The sequence below is a fragment of the Orbicella franksi genome, chromosome 1 (assembly GCF_964199315.1).
Source record: "Orbicella franksi chromosome 1, jaOrbFran1.1, whole genome shotgun sequence".
NCBI lineage: Eukaryota > Metazoa > Cnidaria > Anthozoa > Scleractinia > Merulinidae > Orbicella > Orbicella franksi.
In genome coordinates this window covers 2,559,442-2,586,932 of record NC_138145.1, presented here as the reverse complement: position 1 = coordinate 2,586,932, position 27,491 = coordinate 2,559,442, and the positions used below count along the sequence as shown (strand labels likewise).

General features: G+C 37.8%; 3 protein-coding genes and 1 long non-coding RNA gene across 5 annotated transcripts; 1 reads left to right on the top strand and 3 right to left on the bottom strand.

The window, feature by feature from the left end:
- Window positions 1–43: 43 nt before the first annotated feature.
- Window positions 44–14,032, bottom strand: LOC145485175 (ATP-binding cassette sub-family F member 1-like). 2 transcript variants are annotated; one of them, XM_081463878.1, is made up of 26 exons: window positions 13,645–14,032; window positions 12,945–13,003; window positions 12,526–12,633; window positions 12,155–12,255; window positions 11,559–11,644; window positions 10,828–10,904; window positions 10,682–10,744; window positions 10,507–10,572; window positions 9,436–9,518; window positions 7,885–7,968; window positions 6,959–7,047; window positions 6,779–6,814; window positions 6,626–6,687; window positions 6,496–6,546; window positions 5,970–6,038; window positions 5,437–5,542; window positions 4,536–4,610; window positions 4,117–4,187; window positions 3,992–4,024; window positions 3,601–3,636; window positions 3,480–3,515; window positions 2,974–3,070; window positions 2,612–2,676; window positions 2,339–2,411; window positions 1,560–1,733; window positions 44–1,268 (listed from the first exon to the last, which is right to left on the bottom strand). In XM_081463878.1, exons 1-25 carry the CDS (start codon window positions 13,919–13,921, stop codon window positions 1,570–1,572), a joined length of 2,067 nt encoding a protein of 688 aa, XP_081320004.1. In that variant the 5' UTR covers window positions 13,922–14,032; the 3' UTR covers window positions 44–1,268; window positions 1,560–1,569. The 2 variants fall into 2 exon arrangements, with proteins under 2 accessions (XP_081320004.1, XP_081320011.1); XM_081463885.1 differs by lacking the exon at window positions 4,536–4,610 and having other exon boundaries at window positions 617–1,268.
- A 32-nt stretch (window positions 14,033–14,064) lies between these two features.
- LOC145485279 (signal peptidase complex subunit 2-like) lies at window positions 14,065–19,755 on the top strand. The gene is made up of 6 exons (XM_081463970.1): window positions 14,065–14,160; window positions 14,265–14,351; window positions 16,209–16,369; window positions 17,229–17,322; window positions 18,014–18,132; window positions 18,715–19,755. Exons 1-6 carry the CDS (start codon window positions 14,107–14,109, stop codon window positions 18,821–18,823), a joined length of 624 nt encoding a protein of 207 aa, XP_081320096.1. The 5' UTR covers window positions 14,065–14,106; the 3' UTR covers window positions 18,824–19,755.
- A 1,606-nt stretch (window positions 19,756–21,361) lies between these two features.
- LOC145485076 (uncharacterized) lies at window positions 21,362–23,866 on the bottom strand. Its single transcript, XR_014049139.1, has 2 exons — window positions 23,219–23,866; window positions 21,362–23,173 (listed from the first exon to the last, which is right to left on the bottom strand). It is a non-coding gene; the product is annotated as an uncharacterized LOC145485076 (long non-coding RNA).
- A 25-nt stretch (window positions 23,867–23,891) lies between these two features.
- Window positions 23,892–26,234, bottom strand: LOC145485065 (phosphatidylinositol transfer protein beta isoform-like). Its single transcript, XM_081463720.1, has one exon. The coding sequence runs from the start codon at window positions 25,886–25,888 to the stop codon at window positions 25,091–25,093; it is 798 nt and encodes a 265-aa protein (XP_081319846.1). The 5' UTR covers window positions 25,889–26,234; the 3' UTR covers window positions 23,892–25,090.
- Between the last annotated feature and the right edge of the window lie 1,257 nt (window positions 26,235–27,491).

Genomic DNA, 27,491 nt, shown 5'->3' with positions numbered 1-27,491 from the left:
CGGACCATGGCAATTTCTTTGCTGTTTTGTCGTTATAAGTAAGCTGTCTATAAAGCCTAAAAGGCAGCTACAAAAGTACTCTGTTCATTTTACAAGTCTATTGCGACAGATGTGTTTATAGAGAATCCATCCGTATGCTAATGTTTTACACCGATTCACCCTGTTATTTGTGAACTACTCGTGCGGCAAATGCCAACCTAAAGAGGGACTCACGGCTATCGTATCCCTCCCTTCGATCATGATGTAGCTAACTGATGTGGAATCGAGACGAGCTGGCCTCAGTCTTCTCCAAGACAGAATGACCTGCCGCGCTACAGAGAGGCTTCAGGTACTCTTGCGCAACAACAACACCGAATCAGAAAATACACTACGTATTTTTTGTGGTTTAAGGACTGTTCATTTTTTCCTGTATTTCAGAAACACATGAATTAATGATCACTGTTTTCATAGCATTAGGCCTGGAAAACAGATCTTAAGTTGCAAGAGAGCTAAGATTTAGTGACCGGTGTTATCAACCCACTGCCACCTTAAAACAGACTTTCAGACTTTTCGTCATTCTCGTCCCCATAGCCCTATTCGCTTCTCTTAGCAAGCGGGGCCTTGGCACGAAAAACGAGGGGCCCTTCGTTTCTCGCGCCAAGGCCCCGACTATGAGAAGCAAACAGGCTGTGAGACGGCCTGTGAGAACCAGAATGAATTTTGGTCTCAAAAGCGCTGCCCAGTCCCTGCCCAAAACACCATCTGTAAAACAGTTGTTACCATGATTAGTTTGACAGACTCGGTTCCTTCAGTCTGTGTGCGGGGTCAGAAGGCAGACAGGGTTCTACAAACATCCAAGCCGTGAATCGGAATCAATATGATAAACACCAAACATTGTTACTGCTACTTTATTAGTTCAATCTCGAGTACTGTATCTTCCTTTTATCCTTGAGCTGAAATGCTATACAATCGTTCTTATTCCGACCCTGAGGTAAATAACATCAGCACATCACGACTGCACTGAATCAAAGTAACAATTCACAGCAATGTCTACATTAAAATTATCTCTGACGCGGCTCAGCGGTGCTGTGCAGGGCTGCATGCAACGCTGATCTTGATTAAGAAGGCAAGACAGCAGTTCACTCATTCTAGAGTCTTCAAGTTCAGTGGTGATGAAAGTACTCAAGCGAGAGAATCCACCAGGGTAGTCTGTAATTAGTATGTCCGTTCATCTCAATCCAAGCAGGTAACTGCAATCCGCTTGTATCAGCCAAAGGTTTGCTCTGCAGCTGTAAGAGAAGTTTACTGTCAGAAGTTAACTATTTCGAGACGAATTTCGCACATCAAAACCTGGGCAACAAAGAAACTGATTCCCTCTTCTTAATAAAACACTCAGAGGGGCCGCATTAGTAGCTCTTTAAGTTACAGCTGTGTGTTTGAGACTGGACAAACATTAGAGCGAGGAGTGGGATACCAAACACTACAAAAGAGTCATGATACTTCTGGGCTAACAGAAAGAAAACCAGTGTAAGTACAAAAAAATATGAAGATTGATATAGTAACATAAATTAACTCCTTACTTTAATCCGTTTAATGGGACTTGGCGATCACTTCCTCTCCTAGTTTCGCTAATATTTCTTGTCTGTAATCATCGAAGTCACCATCCACCTCAGTTATTTCTTGATCTTCCACAACCCAAAGTTGACAGGAAGTCTCAAGTATAAGACGTGCATCGTGACTCACCAAGATCACACCTGACATAAGACAACAAGAAAATAAGGCTTGAACCCAGGTTACCTGAACAGCTTGCCAGCAGGGTAGTAGTAATAAAATAGTTCGTTGCGTTGTCTGATGCGAGGGTAGTAGTCAAAATAATTGGAAACACTATATAAATGAAGAAACAAATATTCTAAATAGAACTGAAAACTTGTTTTAAAAAATGTCCTAACTGATTTGGAGGCTGATCAGTTGGCTGTTTACAAGACGTGAAGGAGTTGAATTCGGGACTACCGAACAAACAGATGGGCAAAGATTTTAGGTTTTCGTGTGTTTGAATTATGATAATTTAATTTTACTTTTACTTCAGTGTAACCAGTTAGTGCTGGTAACGCACTAAAATGTATTGACATTTGAATAAAGGTTCTGATCTTGTCTTATATATTGACGTTTCCAGCGTTTGTCGGAAGACTAAACGTTCCTAGCGTTAACTCGTCCGACGAAGGACAGATGCTCCAATGTCACTTCCGTCCAAATGCGTTACGGCGGCTAATCTAGCATCATTCACTTCAAGTTCAGAATCATTTAAGTGTAGTACTGAGAGCAATTGTTGCAAGTGACTGACAGTTTTACACCTTCTAACCTCCAGTAAATTCATTAATGGCGTCCGCGAGGGCGTCAATGGATTCGATGTCCAAGTTGTTTGTGGGTTCGTCCTGTAACAGAGACAAGAAACACGTGACATCAGCTCTCTCTCATCCGCAACTCCCTCTTCATGACATTAGCTCTTTCTTCTGCTGAGGCTCAAAGGTGGGTTTTCGGGTGAGGAGAAACCGCGGAATGACGTGAGTGCAGGCGCAATTCGACTTTTGCGCATGAGCAGTATTTCAATGAACCAACCAGAACTTAAACCTACCAATACAATGACATCCGGGTTACTAAGTGATAAATCAGCGAACGCCACACGTGACTTCTGACCACCTAATAATGAAACAAGCGTATTAGCCTACACTCCATAATCGCTTCAGTCACACCAGTCAGGGGACAAATCAACGTTACCTGACGCAACATGTCTGGGTCTTGTAGGTGAGGCCGAGACAAGACCACAATGTGTTGTAAGAGGAGTTGTCCCATCAAGACAGTTGTCCACAAGTGTGAGAGCAGTTTATCAAAGCTCTTGCACACAAAGAACTTGTTTGAATATTCGGCCGAGGAGTGTTTCACCTCGGGCGTTATCTTAAAATCTTGTTCAAGCAAACAGCTTGGACGAATACTGACCTGATAAATCTTTTGTCTTGATGGTGTGAGCATGGCTGATTAATCCAAACCTTCCCAGATGCTTTCGTGCCGACTGGTAATCCAGATTATATTTTTTCTGAGAACAGTAACAACAACAATAATAACAACCCAAGCCTAAGTTCTCATAACTGGTCCTCATTCATACGTTGCACTTCTGGTAGGCCGAGAATACGATAAAAGATCAACTTTTCCATGGTAGAGGTTGTTTATTCTCTTAACCTTCGAGCTCGTCGTCAGCTGATCACAAGTGTCAATACTAACCTTTAGATACGTTCAAACTCCCTTTATTAATGTACAATGTTGTAACAATTCCCTTTGTCAGGGCCTAATCACTGCATGGCACAATGGAAGGTGCAGTGACATAACAGATAAAACTCTATGAAAATCAGAGCGCAATGTAAACAGCTAATTAGTGATGGCTTTACACTCTGTTGTTCTTCACATTGGTTTGATATTTTCAGTAGTGCCTGGCCGGGCTTATTTACCTGAAGATACTCCACGGGTGAATCCTCCATGTTAAGCTGTGTATAAAACCAAGGACAACTCGATTAATGACCAGTTAAGACAGCAATACTGCAAAAGACCATGCAACACGACAAATATTACCTGGTCAGCAGAATGCTGGTTGTACGAACCAATACGCTGTGAAAAGAAAAACAAATTCATTACTTGGTTATGGAAGTTATCCGTTGAGGGGAGGGAGGTTGAACAGGAAAAACTTGTCGCTATCTGTTTTAATTAATCGTAAGACTAAAACATTCTGAGCCTTAGCGTCTTCAAATTGATTTTCATTTTATGTATATATACACTGAAAATCTCCAGCTTTGAGGTCCAACCTCCAAGTATTCCTGATTTTTTTTCAAAATCTCCAGCCTTGCATGTTTTGGGGGTTGACAAGTCTGATATTCAGCAATCCATATAATTATAGCAAAAAGGAAAAAAGGAGTTCGTGCTGGGAAGCGTCATAATACCAAACAGATCAGTGTCTTGCACTCACCAGTCTGTGATTCCGTACGACGTCGCCTTTTACCTGAAACAAAGAAAACCAGAAGTTGAGTTAACACATTCTTTACTACGAAGGATAAATTTAGGTAAATATAATAAAATTATCCCGCTCCTCACCGGTTCAAGTTCGCCAATCAAAAGCTTTAAGAATGTACTTTTGCCAACTCCATTATTTCCAACGACAGCAACTACAAGAGAAACACAGATTATAAAGTAGAAACAAATGATAACAAGGCGAGAAAAAATAACAATCATTACTAACAAAACTAACTATATTTCAAGAGCAAGTGGTTAAAGTATGAGCTTCACAGAGATGTTTACAGCATCACAACAGCATCGAGAAGTAAGTCGTAAAAACTCTCAAGATATTATGATAGCAGCTACATTTGATTTGTGGCTGACACAGGAGTTCGCCTCAGGCTACAGTGAAATCTCCCATCATATTCTGAATCTTTAGTTTCCTTTCGTACAAGAGTCTTTGTGGATACACAAGATGAAAGTAGATAAATAAAGGTTTTAAGGAGTTGTTGACTAACTTCGAGACTTCATGTCAATTCCAAAATCCAGGTCATTAAAGAGCTTTGGTTGGTTGGGATAGCCAAACGTCACAGCTGTGGAGAAAAACACAACCACCACGAACAACATATTTAACATTTTAACATTTATTTCCGGTAGACGACAAATACTTTTATTGTGGTGTTTTAAAGTACTTCAATTAGTTGTTTGATTGATCGATCGATTGATTGATTGTTTTTTTTTTTTAATAGCATGCCCTACGGACCTGTTACAGCGACATTTCGCCAGGACAATATCACAACATAGGCAGCGTCCACTCTACGCCGGAGGAATTTGAAATCGCAGCTTTGTTTCTACAGTTAGGCCTACCGCCCACACTAATCCGTCACAAAAACGGATTTAAAAAAAAATATTTTCAAAAAACGCTCTTCAAACCGGAGGAATTTGAAACCGCCGGGTTTTCGTTTCCGTGTGGACGGAAAACATTTTAAAAACGGCGCTTTTCGAAAACGATGACGTCACGATAATCATGTGATTTCCCTGCCCGAGTTTTCCTCAAACACAAATCAAAAACGACCGGTGATTGCTGCGTTTTTATATTCCTCCGGCGCAGTATTGAACGGAAAACGTTTGATGCGTTTTCAGAGTGAAAACTCCGTTTTCAAATTCCTCCGGCGTAGTGTGGACGGGGCCTCAAGGAAATGTACATGGGGCAGACGCAAGGCGCAACAACACATGTGCAAAGTACCAGCACATGTGGAGTGCATCACTCTGCTGTGTGAAGATGTTGTGTCCCTGCTTCATGCAACTACCACTTGTCTCTTCATTTGCTTACACCTTGAGGGTAGTTTTTGGTTTTTTAATTCGCCTTTTACTTTCCTAAACGTAACATCAATCAAAAGCTAAAACAAAGTGACTTACATTTTAATCCAAGGATAGGTGGATTAAGCGGCGGCGGCAGTGGAAAGGAAAATTTTACCACGTACTCTTTGGGTTTCCTGATAAGTTCCACTGGTTGAAGATCGTCCTGAAAACAGTCAAACAAATCGTAAGCTCTCGCAATGGTCCGTTTGTGCTCTCAGAGCAAATACTGAGTTTAAAATATTGTTTAAATGAAAAAAAAACACACACACACACACAAACAAAACAAAAAACAACAACAAAGCAAAAACAAAAACTGCAAGTGAATTGATGAACTCCATTATAAAGGTCCCAGCCTCCCGTCTCCCTGGGACCCCTGGGACAGCTGGATGGGAGGACAGAGACCAGCAATTACAGGCATCACTACATTGTCATTTAGACACCAATGTGACGGACCGAAGATCATCAACAAACATTTGAGAAAAACACTGCACTCTTAATCATAAGGTCACTACACTGTGCAAGTATTTCATTCTGGACCTAATGATGATTTGATATTTTAGGGGCAGTCCTGGTTTGTTCACTGCTCTTACCTCTTCCATGTCTCCTTTCTTGCTTCCTTTTTTGTTTTTTCTCCCTTGAGCTGCCTTTGTCTTCTCCTCCTTTGAAAATTAACATTTCCTTTTGTTAGTTACAGATCAAATCGAACCAGTGTTAAACACGTGCGTGTTTAGCCACAGTTAGATGATGTTCTGTAAGCCACTGAAGCAGTCCATTTACTCTTGTCAAATGAATTAAGAACTCTGAACTTAGATGATAAAGACATGATGATAGATGCGAATGCAGCCATAACACCACTGGAAAAAAAGACCTGAAAACATTTTCAGGCTTTGAACTGGAAAAAAAGACTTGAAAACATTTTCAGGTTGTAATTTTTTCAGGTCTTTTTTCCAGTAGTGTTATGGCTACATTCACATCTATCATTATGTCTACATTTAATTGCTACTGTTGGACATCTATTACTATTAGATGATAAAGCTATTCAATTGACATTGTCTTGTTTAAAGCATTGTATATAATGTTTGAAACCAATCAAGGTACAGTTAATACACATCTCACCGCTTGTTTCTTGGATGAACCAGAAGCCTTGAGATCCTTGAGTTGCTTTTGCTGTGGTAAATGAAAGAGCAAAGATGTCAAATAACATATATCAGAGCATTACAAACACTGGTCAAGTTAATTCATGTACCTGTTTATTATAAGCCTTCTCCTGCTCCTTGACTTTCTGTGCGTACATTTTCTTGAACTGCTCTAAAAAAACAAACCAACATACACATGTGAAAATTGTGTCTTCAGTCACATTAAAAATGACCATTTTGAGTGGAATTGTTCAATCACTAACCGTAATTTCCTCTGTAGTAGAAAAGCTTTTGTTGATCTGAAAAAACAGTTGAAAACACGTTTTTAATTGAATGCAACTTTCTTACAGTATAATTACCCCCAATGACAATAATAATAGAGGAGAAGTAACACAACTGAATGGATTTACCATTCCCATACCAATCTGTAGGTATTAGCATACCTAAATGAATGATGTCCGTACAAACACTGTCCAAAAAGTACTGATCATGAGATACAACTAACAGCGTCTTCTTCCAGTTTTGAAGGTAGCTGAAATAACATATACATGTACATTCAGAAGAAAATCCAGACAACTACCATTAAACAAAAAATGTACTAGAAAAATGGATTTAACAAACTGGAATAAACACATGTGCCTACAGTCTGACTCTCGCTTGTTACATTATTTTTCTTGTTAAGCAAAACCAATTTTAAAAAAAAAAAACGGTAAGAGGGTGCACACTAAAAGCTGTATCTCTATTTGAGGAATGGAAAACATGTTCCATGTTTTTATCGAGTTTTAGTAGAATTTAGTAGAATGTAAATTCTCTTTGTTCATGCCATCATTACATCAACAGCTCGTGCTACTTCTATGTTTCTAGCAAGTTATAGAAACACAATTTCTAACCACTCAGTGAGCATATTTTCTTAGTGCTGTTTTCCAAAACTCAATAGAAACACAGACCAGAAACTGTTGTCACTTGACAGATGACAGTGCCAGCAAAGAGAAAGTCTATTATAATAATTAAAAAAAGCAAAGAGAAATTCTATTACAATAATTAAAAAAAAAATTTTCCTCACTTTTTTTTCTTGCAGTGTTTTTCAAAAGAAAGAGAAAACATTTTCTGTGTTTCTATCAAGTTATAGAAACACAAGCAGAAGTTTGAGAGTAGGAGAAATGCTATGAGAAAACAAGTGGCAAGCAAATGTTTCCACAACTTTTTCAAGTTCTCCCAAACTTCCATGGGTAAAAGTTATGTAAACCAGTCAGCACAAACATGTATTGCCATCATCTTAAACTTTATAACAACAGTTCTAATTATGTGTCTGTAGACAGATATAACAGACTTAACAGTCCACTACCATCACCAAAGTTGAAAAACATACTTATCAAGCCAAATGACAGCATTCAAATCCAAATGGTTTGTAGGTTCATCCAACATAAGCAAAGTTGGTTCCATAAACAGAGCTCTGAAAATAGTCAATCAAATTAAAAGGATATATTAAAGGAAGCATAAAACTGGGGGTACAGTAAAATCTTTGTCATATATTCTCAAAACATGTTTTCTTTGTGCACAGCAAATGAATTTGCCATGTAATTGATACATATATATATAGGTCATAATCACACCCTCATTATCTATTTAATAATGTTTTCACATTTTGCATCAATGTGCTGGATTTATTCAAACCCTTACATCATTATCAAACTCTAAGTGGAGGTGTGTTGTTCTTTTATCTTACATTATCAAGAGTTCAAACATGTAATGTTATTATCCTTAAATAACAAGGCTAAAACTGGCAATTGCCTTGAGCCACAAGTGGTGATTTAAAATGGACCAGGGCCCCTAAAAATTTCAAAAGAGTTGCAATTTGCAAAGTTCCATAGAATAGAAAAAAAAATACAACAGAAAAAAAATAGCAAGTAGTTTAAGTGGAATACATGTACTTTTCCTTTCATTTCCTCAACTCTTAATTTCATAGACTTGTGAATGAGTAAATTTTAGTTCTGAAGTGGAAAATTGTTTTTGGATTTACATACTTTCTTGAAGGCAAGTCACAATTGCTTTTTCTGGGGCTACTGTACAATTTGACTTTTTGTGTTATACATCTTTTGTTAAAAATTCATGAAAATCTTATTTTAGACTAGAGAAAACTAAGGGCCATGATATTTTGTCCCGGGACCTTAAGACTTAAAGGAAAGTGGTCCAAATGGCCACCAAAGTTCATTTTTTGCCCTGCTTCCATAAAGTGTTGTGTTCTCAGGCAAGGGACAAAATTGTTAGTACATTAAAAACCCACATGTAAGAAGCTACATTTCTGGAAGTCTGGCAAAAAAGGTTCTTGTATTTTAGGGTAGTTGTTGGCAATTCAGGCTAAGTAGGTCCTTAAATAGGTTCTTAATTTCTATGAAGAAGAGTTTTTCTCTTAATTATTTATTTTTTTGATGTATCTTTACCAATATTTACGTGTTCATTCGTGTAGTTATAAGTAGTTTAATCTGTACTGTAAGTACATTAGTTATGAGTGAGTTAAAAGTAGTTATGTAACTGAAAACCCTTGTAGCAAGTTGCAATAGTAAGAGTAGGTATGTAGGTATGTATAGTTGATGACTACCAGAAAAAAAAAAAAATGGGGTTTGGACCTTGAATATACAGTATTTATTTACAGCTGTATTACCGGTATGTATTTTTTTGTAACATAAATTTCAAATAAATCTCAAAGTCATGCTCTTTATGGTTAACATGTTTTAACTTAATTTACTTGTAACCTGCATGTAAGAACCTGCTTAATCTTGCTTGGCTAAACTTAGGTATTAAAATGGCAAATTTCTGCCAGCAGGTTCTTAAACCACTAGGTTCTTATATACGGGTTGTTCATTTTTTGCCCTGCTTATATGGTGTTGTGTTCTCAGATAAGGGACGAAACTCTTAATACCTTGCAAGTGAAACTCTCATCCTCCATCCTCCAGAAAAATGACTAACAGGTCTCTGTTGCATTTCTGTTGTAAATCCCAGACCCTGGATCAAAAAACCTTCAATTATATCTTTATCAGTATATTTATACGTACATGACACAGACCAATCCAAAAGCTTTACAACAGTGAATTGGGCAGTGTTCTCCATATCTAGTAATTTCTTATCTGTTTTTCCATTTTTGTTTGTATGAACCTGTAGGGAAAGCTATGTGTTATTGCACAAGGGTGAAATAAGATGTGATAGGCAGGGTTTACTCCATTACTAACTAGTTATTAACCAAGAGTGTGGCCTTTACAGAAAAATCTCAAACCGAGACCTTGCTGTATTGACCAGGCAATATCAGTGCGGTCAATATGGCAAAGTCAAGGTTTGAGATTTTCCCTTAAAGACCGAACATTCAAGGTAAATAAGTTGTATCAGAAGCATAATTAGGTGATATGCTTCTGGTTGTATATTATATTGCTTTTTGCTTTGTTTTTACAGGCCCGTAATTGGCCTGTGGGCAATTACCGAAGACTAAAGGCCTGTTTACAAGGAGGGAGGGTTACCCTAGCAAGCGGGTTAACCCTAGCTGGAGGACAAAAGATAGCCCAGGTTTACAAGCAACATTTTACAGGTAGGGTAACCCTACAACCCAGGACAATTTAATGCCCGGTTACACTGAAAGGGTCTGGAAACAATTAGAAAGTTAGCCCGGGTAGGCAGGTTAACCCTACCTGGAGTGTTTACAAGGGAAAAAGTTAACCCGCCTGCCAGAGTAACACTAGCAAGCAGATAGGGTAACCCGCCTACCCGGGTAACCCTAGCTGCCTTGTAAACATGATGAAGAAAAAAGAGGACATGTGTGAGTGCTAGGGTAACCCGCTTGCTAGGGTAACCTGCCTTCTAGGGTAACCCTCTCTCCTTGTAAACAGGCCCTAATGCCCTAGCATTAGCCAATCAGAACCTGCATTGTATTGGCTACAAACACAAGCCATATTATAAAACATGTTATTTTGTTAAACAAAATTATCTAAATCATGTGACTTACTGCCAAGATCCTGCGGACTCGCGATTCTGCAGAAGCTGCACCAATAGCCTCTAATTCGACATACACCTAAAATATGTAGTACATATACATATACATGTAAGAAACTTGACTGTACAGAAAGAAATAGAACATTCCTCTAGACAAAGGATGTTAAAATTGAATAATCCACTCGCACCTCTTTTAGTTTCTCCGTTGCTGTCTCATCTCCATTTTCACTTAATGCAACAAGGCGTGCCTCCTGCAATAAATGAATGGAGCATACGTCACTATTAATAAAAGACTGGACAATTAAGTTCATTAAATCCATTTGTTGATGCTAACCTCTTCCAGTAACTGAAGTCTTTTCTTGTCTGCTTTTAACACCACATCAAAAGCAGGTGCTTCACTGGCCTCCACATCTGAAAAATACAAAGTTAGTCATGATCATCAGGCTAGCCAAATTAACATCACCCACACTCTGATAAATACTGCTTTCTCTTGCTCATAAATGTACAGTGAAATCTCCAGTACTGACAAAATACACTGTATTGATAACTTTTGGTAATTATATCTTAAAATGCAACTACTTGAACCAGGCACTTAGAACAAAGTTAACCAATCAGAACATTATTTGGGAACAAAGGATTGTCACCTTTCACATAAATGGGCCAATGACATTGAAGTTCATGTATACAAACCATAGTTTAATGACAAAATTTGAAACCCAACAATGTTGAGGAGGGTTGCAGACCTCTCAGGAAACTCATTCATTGTTTCATTGTTCACCGAAGTACAACATGTATGTAAGACTCTGCTGTTGACATTCAATCAAGTCACATTCACAAGTGGCCCAGTTCATAGGAGGCCTTTGATTTGTTTTCTCAAAATGAAGACCAAACTAAGAAAAATATGGACTCTGTTTTTCCCTTATCATTTAACTGAAATAAAAGGAAAAGAATCTCATGAATTACGACAAGAATTACATGCACAGTAAGCATAGGCTGAAACAAAGGGCATAGTACACAATTTTCAGGTAAATTCAAAGTGGCTGATTATTCTTATTAAATCAATACCTTGTTCACAAAGAAGGACATCGATATTTGGTGGAATTGCAAGTTTTCTGGCAGCAATATGTGTTAGAAGAGTTGTTTTGCCCATGCTAAAGAAAAATGTAGTTCAACAAATCACATTTATTTTAACTTAACCACAATCTAAATTTTTAAAACCTGGTATAATCACAGTATGACAAATTGAAAGTAGAAACCTTGTATTTGTTAACATTATGTACATTGTAGTATTGTGAGAGTCTTCAACCTCTGGTAAATCTGAGACTTTGCAAACAAGCAATAAAATCATGTCTGTGAGCCAGGGACTTTCTCAGCCTTGCAAAAGAAATCAAGACTCACAGATGGAATTACAAAATTAAAAACATGAGACAGTGTAACCAGTAGAAATTTGGCTAAGATTTTGTCAGACTTGTGCTTTTTGAAAGTCCATTTGTCACTGCTTATTGTAAAGCGAGGAAACATTACTGAGAGGAACTAACACATTTAAATAAAGTCATCCATTGATCCATCCATTTATTGTGTTTTGAGTCATAATTAAAATTGTAATGTGAAAAATTACTACATGCAGCAATAATTTTTCTTAAGAATTAATCTTTTCTTACCCATTTGGTCCTACTAAACCGTAACGCCGACCAGCAGTGATGTTAAGATTTGCGTTTACAAAAAGATCTTTTCCACGGGCAGAGATACTGAACTTCTCTACCTATAATAATCAAACAACCAAAGCAAATTCAATACTATGATGTATAAAAATAGAATTTTATAATAATTTGCAACTCTTTTTAAAAAATAAGATACATTGGACTATAATTCTAGAAAAAATCCACACTTCTCCCCAAAAGGAGGCATGCTGAAAATTCTTGCAGGAGGGTATGGGAGAGGGAACAAGGACCCTGAAGATCCAGGCAGGAAGGGGATCATATTTGCTCTAGGCATATCTTGCTAGACATCAATCAGTTACTTTTATTATTACCTTAATATCTAATGCATTTTCCAGAACAGCAGTTTTTGTAGAGGATTCTTGTTGTGATACAGAAAATTGAGACCCAGCCACTTCTTGTGTTTCGCTTTCAAATTTTTCCTTTTAAAAGGGAAGGAAAAAGCCATGGTGACATTGATCAAAATCTACTATTACTAAGAAAAAATGACTTACAAAGAAAGTTGTGATACAGAATATACACAGAAAGAAGAAAGTAAAGAAAACTCTGAGAATCATAACAACACCCTGAAAGACCTGGATTACCATTAAGATGACAAAACATGCTTTACATACCACATGCTGTATAATAGTTGTAAAGCCAAACTACAATAGTTAAAATGTCACAGTGAATAACTGATCGAATAACATCATTCTATAACAACAAACAATTTGTATGTAGAAGGCAGTAGTACCTTCTTTTTCAGTTTCCTTTTCTCTTTTTTGCTAAGCTTCTGCATATCCACTGTATCCTCTGTTTTAGGAAAAACATTGGACAAGGTTTGTAAGAATGATTTTTAATGTTATATGATATATCACAATAACGATATTGTTTAAAACACTAACAATGTAGTTTAAGAAGGAATTTTTCTCACACAAGTTAATGAACTTCCCCTCCAGAAACCTTTAATGGTCCAAATAAATCTATTTAGTATATACCACACCAATGAGCCAATCAGAATGGATGAAAAACATGAGTGGATTGTGTTCTTCATCCATTCTGATTGGCTACTCGAACTTGGGATAGTTTGTGCTATCCACCTCCCAGCTCGCACAGTTGGTAACAACTTACCAACAAGTGACAAACAGATCACCACCTACAAGTCAGCAAACTTAGCAAACTTTTTGGCCACCTGTTAGTCAACTGTTGGCATGTTGTTAGTTGTCTGTCAGTCGACAGACAGTTTACAGTCAACCAAAGCCTTTTTTTTTGGGGGGGGGGGGGGGGTGGTGGGGAACTGTACTTCACTTTCACCCGAAGGTTAACATTTAAATTGAAAATCATGTTACTCTGACACATGTGAACTGTGGTGTTAAGTCGCGGATTGCACCGCAAAACAGAAAAGCCGGTAATTTCTTGTAGTCACCTGTACAGTGATGACTATTAATTTCTACCTGTTTGCTCTGTCACAGGGCCCTCTTCAGGCGGGTTATAATTCATAACAACAGCCTCTTCTTCATCATCATCATCATTATTTCCTGTACTACTTTCGTTATCATTCATGCCGCCATTTTCTTTTTTAGCCGCCGAGGCAGTGTGTAAATCATCTGAGTCTAAGTTTAACTTTGATAGATCGCTTTCTTCTTCTCCCTGTTCAGCCGCCTCCACTGCAGCCGCAAGATCAAGTTTTTTCTTACTCTGTGCGCTCTTTTGTCCTTTCTTTTTCACCATTTTGATATGCTATAGTATCCTTATTAGTCTTTTAAAACGTTTCGTTTTCCCTCAATATTGTCAGCCTATTCTCCTGGTCGGTCTGTAAATGTAAGACTTAAAAGGGTCTCCGCTGACCTATCAGGCCCAGCTTTCCACGGCCAAGTTATTGATGACTGTACGGTCGACTGTACAAAAGAAACATCATGGCGTCTGGCGGGTTAAAGAAAAAGAGTGGAAAAGCTGGACTTTTGGATAAGGTTTTAACTCCAAAATATATATTCATGCTGGGTTTAATGCTTATTTTTTATTCTGAAAGACTATCATGTTGTTTTTTGGTGTTTTTTCTTCTCATTGAACTCAGTGGGCCATCGGTTCTGATCAGCCAGTCAAGATAGACAAGTGGGACTGCAATGCGGTAAAAAATGCCCTTGATGATGCAGCGAAGAAGGTGACTGTTTATTCCCAGTGCAAAATTGTATTTAGCAGTCATTCTTGTGTTCGTTTTGGAATGTTTCGGCTGGCTGTCATAGGGAAAATCGTCTTTACTGGGCTTCAGCTCACCCAGTGAAAATCTTAATTTTGTGGTCAGTAAAATGTTCTTTTTTCTAAAGGTCCCTTTTATTAGAAAACCAGTTTGCCTTTGCTGTATACTCCTTTTTTTTTCAATCTATACTGTTGCCTTTTGTTTTTCCTAAAATCTTAATTTCTGAAATATTCCTGGCCTGTTATATATCAAATTTAATAGATGTCGGTATGTTGTAATCCATTACATGGATTGAAAAATATCAGATTATCTGTCTGTTTATTTGGCAAATGAACGAACTATTGCATTCAAAAATCTGTAGAGGCATCTGGATAATGTACATATGCATCCTGTGTACACTATTTATGCAATGTTTTTTGACTGGTATATCATTGAATATCCCACTAGTCACTTGTATGTTCTTGGTATATGCACAAGCTATTAGACAAGTGTATTTAAGAAATAGAAAACATGTACCGTGTTTCTCTCAAGTTATAGAGACATGAGTGGAAGTTTGGGAGAATGAGAAATGCTGTGGGAACACGAGCTGCAGGCAAGTGTTTCCACAGCTTTTTCGAGTTCTCCCAAAGTTTCACGACTGTTTCTATAACTTGATAGAAACACGGAGAACATGTTCTCTGTTTCTTTTAGAAAACACCAGGACGAAAAAAAGGAGAACAACTTGTTAACTTTGATTATCAAGATGTAAATTCTCTTTGCTCACGCCATCATTACGTCAACAGCTCATGCTAGTTCGGTGTTTCTATCAAGTTATAGAAACACGACGTTCAACCAATCAGCACACCTATTTTCTTAGGACTGTTTTCTAAATACCAATAATATACAGAGGGGGACATTGGGGTTTTGGGTGGTATTGCAGTATTGGGCATTATTTTCCTTGTGACATTTTGGTAATTTAACTCTCGAAATGCAGTATTGTGGTATTCTCCGAACCTGTGGGATGCTTTTTTGCATTTTTAATGGTATTTAATTAGAAATTATCCTCCAAGTTCTCCAACCTTTTTCCAAGCCTTTTCCAGTTTCCGATTGGACATGTTCAATGAAACTGAGCTCATGCACAGTAACAGAAAACTGCAATCCTTGTGTTGTGTTATTTTTGTTAATAATTGGCAAACATACCAATGGATATTACTTAATTTTGATTGCTGGTATTTTGCCTACATCAAAAACACCATTCATTAATTAGCTCTAAACTTAACATACAGAGTAGTAGTTTCGGTATGACATTGACTTTCCAACTCGGTATTGAAGTATTGCAGTAGTTGGCGGTCTTTTTTGCAATGTTGTAGTATCGCCAAATTTTTTTGCAGTGTTCAGACCCCCCCCCCCCCCCCCACAATGTCCCTCACCATACAAGTGGTGAGTGGGATATTCCATGGTATGCTGCAGAAAAAGTGTTGCATAACTGTTTTATACTATACCATAGAAAAGACAGTGGCCAACACAATCAATGCAGCACACGATGTCAAGGTTGAGTGTTATATATTGTGGTTATATATTGCTGTGTGATCATGTATCCTTAACATGCCAACTGACACATAGGGCATCAACAAGACTGCTCCATCTCTGTCAGTCCTTGGCAAGCTGTGTGGCTTGCTCCCAGTTACATGTAAGATTTAGGACCTGAAGTTCTGTTGAGTATAGTGTGGCTTCCCTTTATTCTTACTGGCTGTATTTTGTATGGTATGGTGTAAAGTACAATAGATAGCAGGGATTCTTGGTCTTTTTAGTGCACTGTTTTGATTGTAATTTGTGTTGCAGGTACTGAGTGAGGGCTTTGGCTATGTGGAAGACTTCAAAGTTACTGATATTCGCTTGGCTATCTGTACTTTATCTTGCTGCTTTGCCCTCGCTGCCTTGATATATGATTACCTTTACCCTTTTCCAGTTTCACGGCCTGTCCTTATCACATGTGTACTGTCGTATCCACTTAAAATTATATCATGAATTTAACAAGTATGATTTATTATCACATCTAAGTACCGTCTGGTATCAACATGAAAGTGCTGAGCATGATTGACTGATTATCAGACTGGATATACAATAAATTTAGTGTCTGTTTATTTGCAAAGGGTTATTGAAATGGAAGTCCTGTTGTTAGTAAAGGACAGTTGTGAGTGTTACCCCACACAAAACAGTATCAGTAACTTTTATTAAATATATACCATATATACAAACTACAGCAAAGTCATTCTTCAGGTTCATAAAAATTATTTTCTCTTAGGCATGTCAGCAAAAGGTCCTTGTCTTCACATACCTCTGTTTCAAAATAATACTGTTTTTTTCATAATCCAAATTAATCCAACATTGCAATTTTACTTTGTGTTTCTTTTTTCTGGAGAGAAGTTGTCTAACTTGCCAATTACAATTTCCACCTTATTCAGTTATTGTTATGTCTATTTGTAAAAAATAAATTATTGAACATGTCTTACCCAAAAGCAGGTTACCTGGCCCCTTTACTCAGGAGAGGTGATCACAAATTTGTCTTGATGTACAGCTGTAGTGTGACTGGCACTTTTAGTACAACTGGTAAATTTACTTGCAGATGTGTTCTAACCTTACTGAACTAGAGCTTAATGCCTTTTCACAGTACAAGAATAGTCTTTCCAGAAGTCCCTACATGTATTTTCTCTTTGAAGGCCTGTGTTCCTTTCTTCCTGTTAGTTAATGCCTTTGAATTTTTGGATGATTCTGTTGTAGATCTTAACGTCGCCATTTGATTGACAACTTTGTCTTAGCAAGCACTGTTATTGAAAAATGATTTTCTTGACAACAGAAAAGATACTTTACTTTAATGACTGTCTTGACAATCTTTACAACCTTTGTTGAGAAAAATTACATCATGTTTGCTGTGCAGAAGGATGAAGCAGGAGTGGTGAGTTTCTAGTCAGTACCTTTGTTCAGTTTTTCATCGCATGTATATCATAATCTATTAAATTGTGTCACTTGTGTGTAAGCATTACAATGACGACATCAGTCCTGGCAAGTTAATTTTGATTTTCTTACTGTACCAATGAAGAAATGCAAACTACATACTGGACGTATCAGAAAAGATCATGTGTAAATTATGGGAGCTGTACAGTCTTCTATTTTAGTGGAATTTGAGCAATCAGTGTAGTGGACATTTGTGTGAAAATCTTCCAACATGGGCAGCTTTTTCCTGAACATTCATCACCCTTAGATTATGAGTCTTGCATGTCAGAAATATAAATAACAATGATGGTCTGCCATATTTATTCTGATTATATGGCTTCATTGTCTTTTAGTGTAAAAATATTGCAAAGAAATCTCTAAAATGCAATTTCTTTGCAAAGTATTGTACAAGTGGATTTATTAAGCAAATTGATTCAACTGGTGACAGTCCTTAATGAAAGCAAAATCAATATTATTAATGACCACATTTGCACTGGCTTGATATATGTAAATATGTGCATAGTAAGAAGGAATGAGTCTGAACACCATCAGTGCTCAAAATGCACCAAATGACAAGTTATTCCCTTTATTTACAATCTTACACTCATTAAGAGCTCTGACTTCTAAAACTAGTTTATTAAATATTTTCACAGGGTCCCGACAATTACTGGAGTTTGCATTCTACACTGAAGCGCTATGATCAATATTACACCTTGACAATCATTTATAAAGATGGTGTCACTAAGAAGGAAAGAGAGCAGAGTATGAAAAAGTATGTTCTCAACCCTTGATTGAAAGCCCGTGAAATGTGGGAACTGTGAACAGATCGCTTACATGTAAAAAATATTAGACTGAGATGATATTTGCTTCAGACTCTAGGTAATTTCACCCTCAGCCTAGTAGAGCCTCTGATGAACCACTGGCTAAGCTCTCTGTGCTTACCTCCAGCTTCTGCAGCATGAAGTCGGCTAGAGGCTCTGCCTCTCCCCAGTGGATGGGATGCTAGTCCATCAAATGTTACTTGCTAGCATTCTGTCAGGTTGCCCTGCCAATCCACTGATACCCATTCATACTCCTGGGTGGAGGAGGCTCTCTGAGAGTAAAGTGTGCTTCCAACAACACAAGACAATGTCCATGGCCAGGGCTCAAACTAGGACTGCTCAAACCAGAGCCCAGCTCACTTAACAAAAGCCAGTGGCCTCCTCCCATGCTTTCAAAGTACAAGACTGACTGTTTAGTTTTTCTTGGATGAATTCCCGACACAGCAAAGGTGGAAATAATACCTGCTCAGTATAATTGACAAGTCCTCACTCAGACATTTTTGATTGACTATTGTCATTGTGTCGTGTTTTAGGTCTGTGGCTTCATGGTTTGATGAAGATGGTACGCTGTTATTTGACATCCTTGAAAGAGATGTCCGTGAACTTCACAATGGAATTGCATCTGAGAAAAAGGACAAGTGATGTTAAGGACCCAACTGCAACAGCAGAAGTGTTAATAGTGATGTGTCGAATCTTCTTAAAATGAATATTGACAACTTAATGACAAGATATGCCCTCACTTTCACACTGTAGGCTTCAAAATGGAGCAGTCGTAATAAAAGTCAAATACTGATATTTGTTTCAAATACTATTTTACTACTGTCTGCCTTTCTGGGAGCGAAATTAATGGTTTTAAGATGACTTCCACAGAACATTCGAGTGATAACATTTGACAAAAATTAAGTTACCAAAAAAACCTCATGGCATGGTAATATTTTGAATACAGTTAAGAAGAACTTATCAAGACTTAAACTCTCAAGTTGACCCCACGAGGGAAAATTGAACTTCAATGAACTTCAATGAAAACAGACGTTTCGTGTTAGTTAAAAACACAATAACAAAAGCTTTAAGCATTTTTACAAGGTCCAAGATTAAATAGAATGTATGTATGTATGTATGCGTGTATGTATGTATGTAACTTTCTCAAGAATGCATGAGAATTTAATCACAGAGTCACTTAGAGAAATGAAGGAAAGTGAGTTGTCTTAAGTAGTATTCCAAAAGTTACCATGCTATGAGAAGATTTTTAGTAAAGAATTTTTGCACTTATTGCTCAAACTATGAGTGGAATCCATCTTAATTATTAAATTGACTAGCAGTCCTTTAATCATGCTTTTAGTGTGTTGTTGGCTGATCAGTTAAGGGAAAGGGGTATAATTGGTCCAACAAAGGGCTTACAGTGAACTCTCTGTAACTTGGATACACTCAGGAGTGGCTCTAGATGTTTGCTTTAGACAGGTGTCTGCCCTACAGAGAGTTTAGTTACAGAAAAACAAGTGAATTTCAACTGCGACTTGGGAGACAGCCATGTCCACCTTTTGGAGGGCATTGGCTACAAATTTCTTTCAGTTTGCTGTTGGGTTACTAAGAGTGGAATCAACTTTCTATCTGGTACGGTTTTCTCTTTCATGTTTTCCATTGAAACAATCAAGGGGCACATATTTTCTCTTGCTTTTAGTACCTCCATTCCATACGAAGGGAGGCATGCTGTCTGGCTAAAGCTTAGTGCACAGGACTTGGTAACTATGTTTGGTTATTGAACAAGACACTGAAAGGTCACAGTGCCTCAGTCCCTGCCACTCCAAGCCCTAGCAAGGTTATAGGGCATGACACTGTCATAGTACATGTATGCTCCCAACAGTGTAAATTAAATTCTGGGATTGGCATCCCAAATACTCCAAATAGCTTCATGTTATGGAATATGGAGATAGGTGTTAGCCTGATGCCCCACCAGGCTCTAACACCTTCTATATTTGACAGTCTACGGTTGCTATTACATTTAAGATTTCAAAGGTGTATTTTGATCAGAAGTACTTGGTGTTGTTTGGGAGGTTTTTGCTTTAAGTTCTGCTCCCAAAACCCCTCAGCTACAGATTCCAGTTTTCTTAACACTTTTCTTTTACCGGTAATTTCCGAAGACCAGTCCTTATGATGACTATGGTATTCTCCAGAAGTGTGCAATAACAACAGTTTAAACATGGGCACTGAAACTTTAACTGCTCTTTTGTCTAAAATACACAATATCAGTCATATTTGAAACACAGTTGTGCAAGTCTTAGGGGCAATCAAGCTTGGCATATTTATTGCCAGCATTCCCTCTACCTATGACATAATCTTTTGATTTCCATTCAAGGTATATCTTCATCTTGCCACATCATTCATCTCCAAATGTTAATGTTCATTCCAATAAAGGCTTATTTTCCCACAATCCAGACCTGGTGACATGAACTCTTTCTATGGAGTTGGCTCCATAGGGTTTATGGCACAGAAGAAATTCCTTCAGATTTCAACAAGAGAATCTGACATTATACACCAGCTGCACCTGTTGCAGAACTCTATATTCATTGGTCTTTGAAACCCTTTTTAAATATTATAAATGGATATTGTTTAGTGAGCCAATAAGTGACTTTGTTTAGACAGCTATGGTTTAACACAAGCTCAATTGTTCAGCATTTGAGTTGTACCTGTATCATGACAAACACCACTAACAACAGGTTTGGAACATTTTCAAACCACCAATAAAACCACAAAAATTGAATAGCCCAACTGCTTAGCTGTGGTCCTAAACCAGAAGTTAATAAATTATTGTACATGGCAAATCGTGAATTCTACTCAAAACAAAAATATAAACACTAAATTGATAACCTTGGAAGCCAAAACAGAAGGCCTATCAAGAAAAGTTAACCCAACATAATGAAGGGCCAAAGCTTAAAATCCCACCTTCACACCACAGGTGAGGGAGGCAAGTTGATAAATAGCAGTGTTTCACTTGGCCAACAACACAGCCCAACAGTTCCTTTAAATTAAAAGGCTCTGATAATACTGTTTTGATGCTGTTAACCTCAGCAGGTCCTTATTATCCATGTAGCAATTTCCAAATTCAAATTTTTCCCATCTGGCTTTATTAAGACCTAGAAACAGACTCTAAAGGCTCTGAAATATTAATACCATACAACCACATGCCCTGATGGTTTTATTCAAAAACATGATAATTTGTTTGATGGAAATATTTTATGATTTACCAAGTCATAGGTTATTACGTTCTTCATAAAATTAAGTACCATAAATTCCTCAGAGTGAAAAATAGAATAACACAGTCAGCTATTTTTAAAAAATAACTGATTTCATACAAATACATTATCCTACTTTACGAATTAATCTACCAGATTACCCAACAATAATAAATGTGACTTACTTGACTTAATTCCTTTTCTCCTCTGGGAGAATAGGGCTAAACAATAATAATGCACAACCCATAAAATCTTATTTCCACAAAATGATTTCATTATTCCTATTTTCAGTCTGTATATAGGGTGCGGGAAGCAACATTTACATGTATCAATAAATAACAGATTACACCACGTGTCTGCACAAAACAGACCATTATGCATTTGGCAGAAAAACTTCAATTTCATTTTGTCCACAACTCAACCAGTTCTGAATCTCTTTGATTATTGATCCACTTCCAAGTTTCAACATTCAATTTTATTTCCTCACAATATTATGTGTTTTGAGTAAATCTTTTGCAATCATAAAAATTCTTCCCAGATGGTCTCTCCTAGATCTTCAAAAAAATCAACAAAAATTTACTGACAATGAAATTACTACATGTAGCTATCAAAATTATTGACTACACATTTACAATTGGTTGGTATACAAAGATTTGACACATCAATGCTTTTAAATTCACAAATAAATGACCTTGAAGTTCTATAAGCTGCACTGTCTTATTATTCAATTTAAATAATTATCTTGCTACTATTGTTTTTATTGAGATGGGCTATACAAAAACATAGAGAGTTCAAATAGAGAGTTAAAATGCAAGAAAGAAAATGGACTGTTTAGCTATGACATACATGTACATATTAGTTGCTGTAAAATAAAGTTGTATACTTAAGCTAACATAAAGTAAAAGCCAGGGTGCAAAGAAAACCGGAAAGTGACAAACCCCAACCCAAACAACAATTTTATTCACACAAACAAAAAGCCAAACTTAACGATACACAATAATACAAACAATAAAGTTAAAGACTCTCTTTGGACCAGCATGCACTGCGCACGTCATCAGAGGTTTCATGGTCCATGAAACCTCCAATAATTGTTGCTATTGATCGTTTCGCTCTTCAATCCGAGGCTTCCATCCGGATTGTTCTACATTTGTGGCCTTTAAAGACAAGATTCATTATCGCCCTTAACATTGAGGGGAATATATGATTGCAAATTGTTAGTTTTTTCTCATATTTGAGTAGCTAGAGAACAGCCAGTACAATGTGATTTCAGTCATGGCGACTGCAAAGAACCTTGGTAGGTGTGGACCAGAGATGTTCTTCAAGAAAATTATCTGAGAAAATCTGACTAGGATTGGTGGAGAAACAGTTAAGATGTACTCGGATACAAGAAAAAATACTCCTGTTTGCGGCAGAAAGTGACAGTGAATTGAGTTTTCCTTCGCAATGCTAGCCTTCTGCAAAGACTATCACATCGCTTGTCGATTAATCCAGTTTGAGGTTAACTTTGGCAAGATCTCTTAAAATTTGCTTCAATGAAAAGTGAAAAGTGCTTTCTCTGCTGCGTTCAATTCCTGGTAAAGAAAACTAACCAGAGCAAACTGAAAACATTTTAGTATCCATACGCAAGTGACCAGTTATCAATAATAACTCTGTAAGGATTCTGAAACGTGGTATGAATGCATCAACGAAAAAAAATAATAATTGTTTACTCTTATTCTACATGCTAAGCATAGTAAGTACTGCACATTCTGAATATGTGCTTCTGAACTGTTTCAAGTCTCTGCGGGATACTTATGGCAGCAAGAACCATAGCTGACAATAGACGATATTCGTATTCTCGATATAGGACTGGGACTAGCTTGCAACTGAGGCTAATGCAGAGAATCTTTACAAATGTAAATGACATTAATCTTTATTTAATGATATTCCCTTGCGTGAGCCTCCATTGCAAGCTAGTTTCAGTCCAATACCAAGAATATGACCTAATGTCACCTCACAACACAACATCAGAATTTCAAAATACAGTAGTTCTAAACCAAACTGTGACAAAAACAAACATCTCATATCAGTTTCTACCAGTAAATTATATTTTAGGCTGCCAAATGCCCCCAAATTCTTCCGATTTTTCTAACACTTTCTTTAGCGAAAGAATCAAAACAAAAATAAATGCTTGCAAAGCATTCTGGTCAACAGAGAGTCTTTTAAGTAGAGAAAGATTTCCTCAAAAACTTTCCCAAGACAGACTCCAAGGACAGCATCCACTAGCACATCTGTAGTCCACTAACCCCTGGCTATCTGACACAGCTTTCTTTGCACACTGAAAACCATATTTCCCTGGTAAGTTCATTAACAAACTTTGCCTACAAAAACTAGAAGGCTCAACAAAATTGCCATAACATAGTACCTAATCAACTACATTGAGAACAAACTCTGTTAGGAAGCATAGACGTATGGGCCGGGGAAGGGGGGGGCAGCCCCCCCCCAAAAAAAAATTGGGCAAGTCAGTCTTTTCAATATTGACTTGCCCAATTCAATACTCAAAAGTAATGCAAGTTGGCATTTTCTTAACACCCCTTTTTTTCGTTTCTCACGTCATTTTAGTAAGAATCCAGAATTTTTCTCATTCTCAATGCCCACTTTTTAAGCATTAACACTATGTCTCCCTCTACAAGGTGCTGTCAGAGCTTGAGGTCTGGTTCAGTGGAAGTGACCAGGAACTACTCTGTGCTTTGGGTGATATGTGTCACAGGGGGCGCCTGATAAAGAGAGCGTCTACTGCATTGCTAAATTTCACGACATTGATGTCGAGATTCTGGAAGCCCAGAAGAAAATGTACGTGAGTTTCCATCGTGAGTATGGGTTCCACTCACAACTGTTTCAATACTGCAGACAATGCATGAGAATGAACTACTTGATATCTTGATATATCGCCAGAGTTTTCCAATGTGGTGAATATTCTTGTAGTGAAACCTGCTGAATCGTGTTTTGCAGAGCGCAGATCATTCTGTGCATTGTGAATGAATATTTTTTGGGAGGGTGATTCACTGCTTCCCCCCCCCCTGGAAAAAATTGCCTGTACGCCTATGCTAGGAAGTCCATAATGAGCAAATAATTTGAAACCTACAGTATGTATGAACTATGTATATTTACCATACAGAAGAAATTTGGGTGATAGAGAAGGAGTAAAAAGAGTTTGTACTAAGAAACAACCAAAATACTCCACGGGGAGGTAATGTTATAACAGAATGGCTATAACTTTCTGAAGATAGTGTTGCACTGCATTGGCAGGCAGGTGAAACAATAATCATTAGTTAATTATCAACTATGAGAGGCAGCAAACATCAGCTTTCCATGTTTGCCACGGTGGTGAATTGTGCTTTATCAACTCACAGATGATAATTACCAAGTGTTTAATTAATAGCAGTATATACTGATTGACAAAGTAGTACTACATAACAAAACTCATGTCAGATAAATAGAGAACAACTGAATGTAATATGGGCCCAACACTTGGGCAGTCCTAACAACCATTTTCAACTACTAAGCTTTGTCCAAATACAGAAAAAAAAACACTGTTCTTCAATTTTCGAGATTCAACAGCAACAAACGTGTTTCAAAGTGCAATCTACTGTTACGCTAATTTGTTTTTTTTAATTTTACAAGTTACCCTGTGCTGTGTTTATTTCTCTTTCATTCCACGTACTTGCTCTTGTTTTCGCAATTGTTCCAGATCTTCTTTGGTCTTATCTTCAAGCTCTCGTATATCTTGCATAGTCATGCCGTACCACTTGTCCAACCAACAAAACAACTGGCGGTGAAAGTTGGTTAGCAGTCGCTTCACAGCACGGAAGATGACGTTCTGCACTTTCGTCTGTAGTCCCCACCATTTAAAGTACACTCTGTATAACTTGTAGCACGTCATTCTGGGATAATCTTGATTCTTCCATTTACCTTTAACGAGAGGACCCCGATCTGCTTTCTCCGAGTGGAACTTGGTTGGGTCTTCATCCTCTTTGTAGTCGCTAGTGGAAACAGCAGAAGTATCGGCTATGTCTATATCAACAACTTCTCTCTTCTCTAGTTCCGCGCCGTTTAAATTGTGCACATTTTCCAAGCCTTCACCTTCTTTGTGCCAAGTATCAATTAAGATATAGAAGTTGTCCTTCATGTATGGGTTTGAATACTCCGTCCTACAATACGGATAAGCGTTCCACGCCTTCTCGTGAACTTCCAAGGAGCCAGTTGGCGCCAATAAACGAACAAACGCTGGTACCTTGGAAGCTAAATGGAAAATTTTGTGAGTGTACTGTCCATCGGGGTACTTCTCATGGCCCGTGTATGGTTCGTTTTCAACCACTTCGATTCCTTCTCCTCCTCCAGTTTCATTTTTGCTTGCTTCTGCAACAGCGTACAGCTGACCTATTTGATATTCATCGACAGTAAGCGGCAAAGGTATTCTGTACTCCTTAATTTCCATCAGAATTTATCCTAAGAGATGATCCCAAAAGAATGTAAAAAGTAGAAGTTGTAAGTCAAAAGTGGAACAAATATGTCCGATTGCCGGCGCCTTGCATGTGCTTCTATCCGTATGACGTAAGATATACCACAAGGCCTTGCGAATGGGCGGCGATGGGCGTTGGGCGTTGGGTGTTGGTTGGGCAATTTTTTCTCTCAACCTTTAGATTGTGCATGATTTTTTTGGTGGGCAATAGCTTGTGGTCCTTATGCAAGATTTTTTTTAAAGATCAAAAATAGGGCCTGGGTAAACTCTTGTTCTTAGGCCATCGTAGCTTGATTATGAATCAAACTCGTTCCCAGGCCTTTGCCATGTCTGTCTGGGATTTTCAAAAACTTTGAAAGGGTCTCTTTTAAAGGTGAATGTTGGCTAGTTTACGAAACGTCAAGTTCTGTATTTAAATGCGTTGGAATACAATGTTTAGTACCTAGATAGCCTTAGTGTTTACATTAGACAGACATCATGTGCACTAAAAACAGGCGTCAAAAAACACGCAGAAGCGATCGCAACAATGGATAAAAATTCCTTATTGGCCAAACATCATTTGTTTCATCAACATCTTCATCTATGTAGTTTTTATTGTAGGTTTTAGCTCATTTTACATTATTACACTTTTTAGTTTTTAATCGTTTTATAGCTCACTTTTGTAATGCGCAGGTGACCAACAAAAAATACATTGCGATTACAACAAATAAACTACTTTCTTTTACTAAAAAATGGTCCAACTCAGTTAAACAATTAACTATTGGAGGCTAGCCGTGCAAATACAAATATTGCTACTATCCATTTGTAAGTAACGATTAAATTTATCAGTTTGTAAGTAATTGTATTGTATCGCGGCCGCGACAAAATCTGGATCGGACCGGATCACGGATCGGATCACGGACCGGATCACAGACCGGATCACGGACCAGATCACGGACCGGATCACGGACCGGATCACGGACCAGATCACGGACCGGATCACGGATCGTATCACGGACCGGATCACGGACCGGATCACGGATCGGATCACGGATCGGATCACGGATCGGATCACGGATCGGATCAAGGAAAAAAAATTCAAAATTCAAGATTCAAAATTCAAAATTTTGTTGAGCAAATTACACTAGAGTGACTACTGTGAGCGGAACGTTTTATTTAATTCCGGTGTGATATTCCTTTATTCTTTTATAATATCAAGCCAACTGGGAACTGGTCACAGATGAATTTTTTTCAGGCTGTTGGGTTTTTATTGCGATGATCAATCATGTCTTCATATCTTTCTCAGCAGTTCAACTATATGATATTTCGTATATTCACTTGCACTCTTCACCATCTACGGGTATATTACGAACTCACAATGTGACCAGCTCCCAGTTGGCTTAATAGCTCAGTTGGTAGAGCACTGCACCGGTATCGCAGAGGTCGTGGGTTCGAATCCCGTTCCGGCCTGAATTTTTTTTTCAGGCTTTAATTTCACAACTGCTCAAGTTGTGTGTATAATTGCGATGATTAATTATGTCTTCATATCTTTCTCCGCAGTTCAGATAAATGATACTTCGTATATCCACCTGCATCAAAG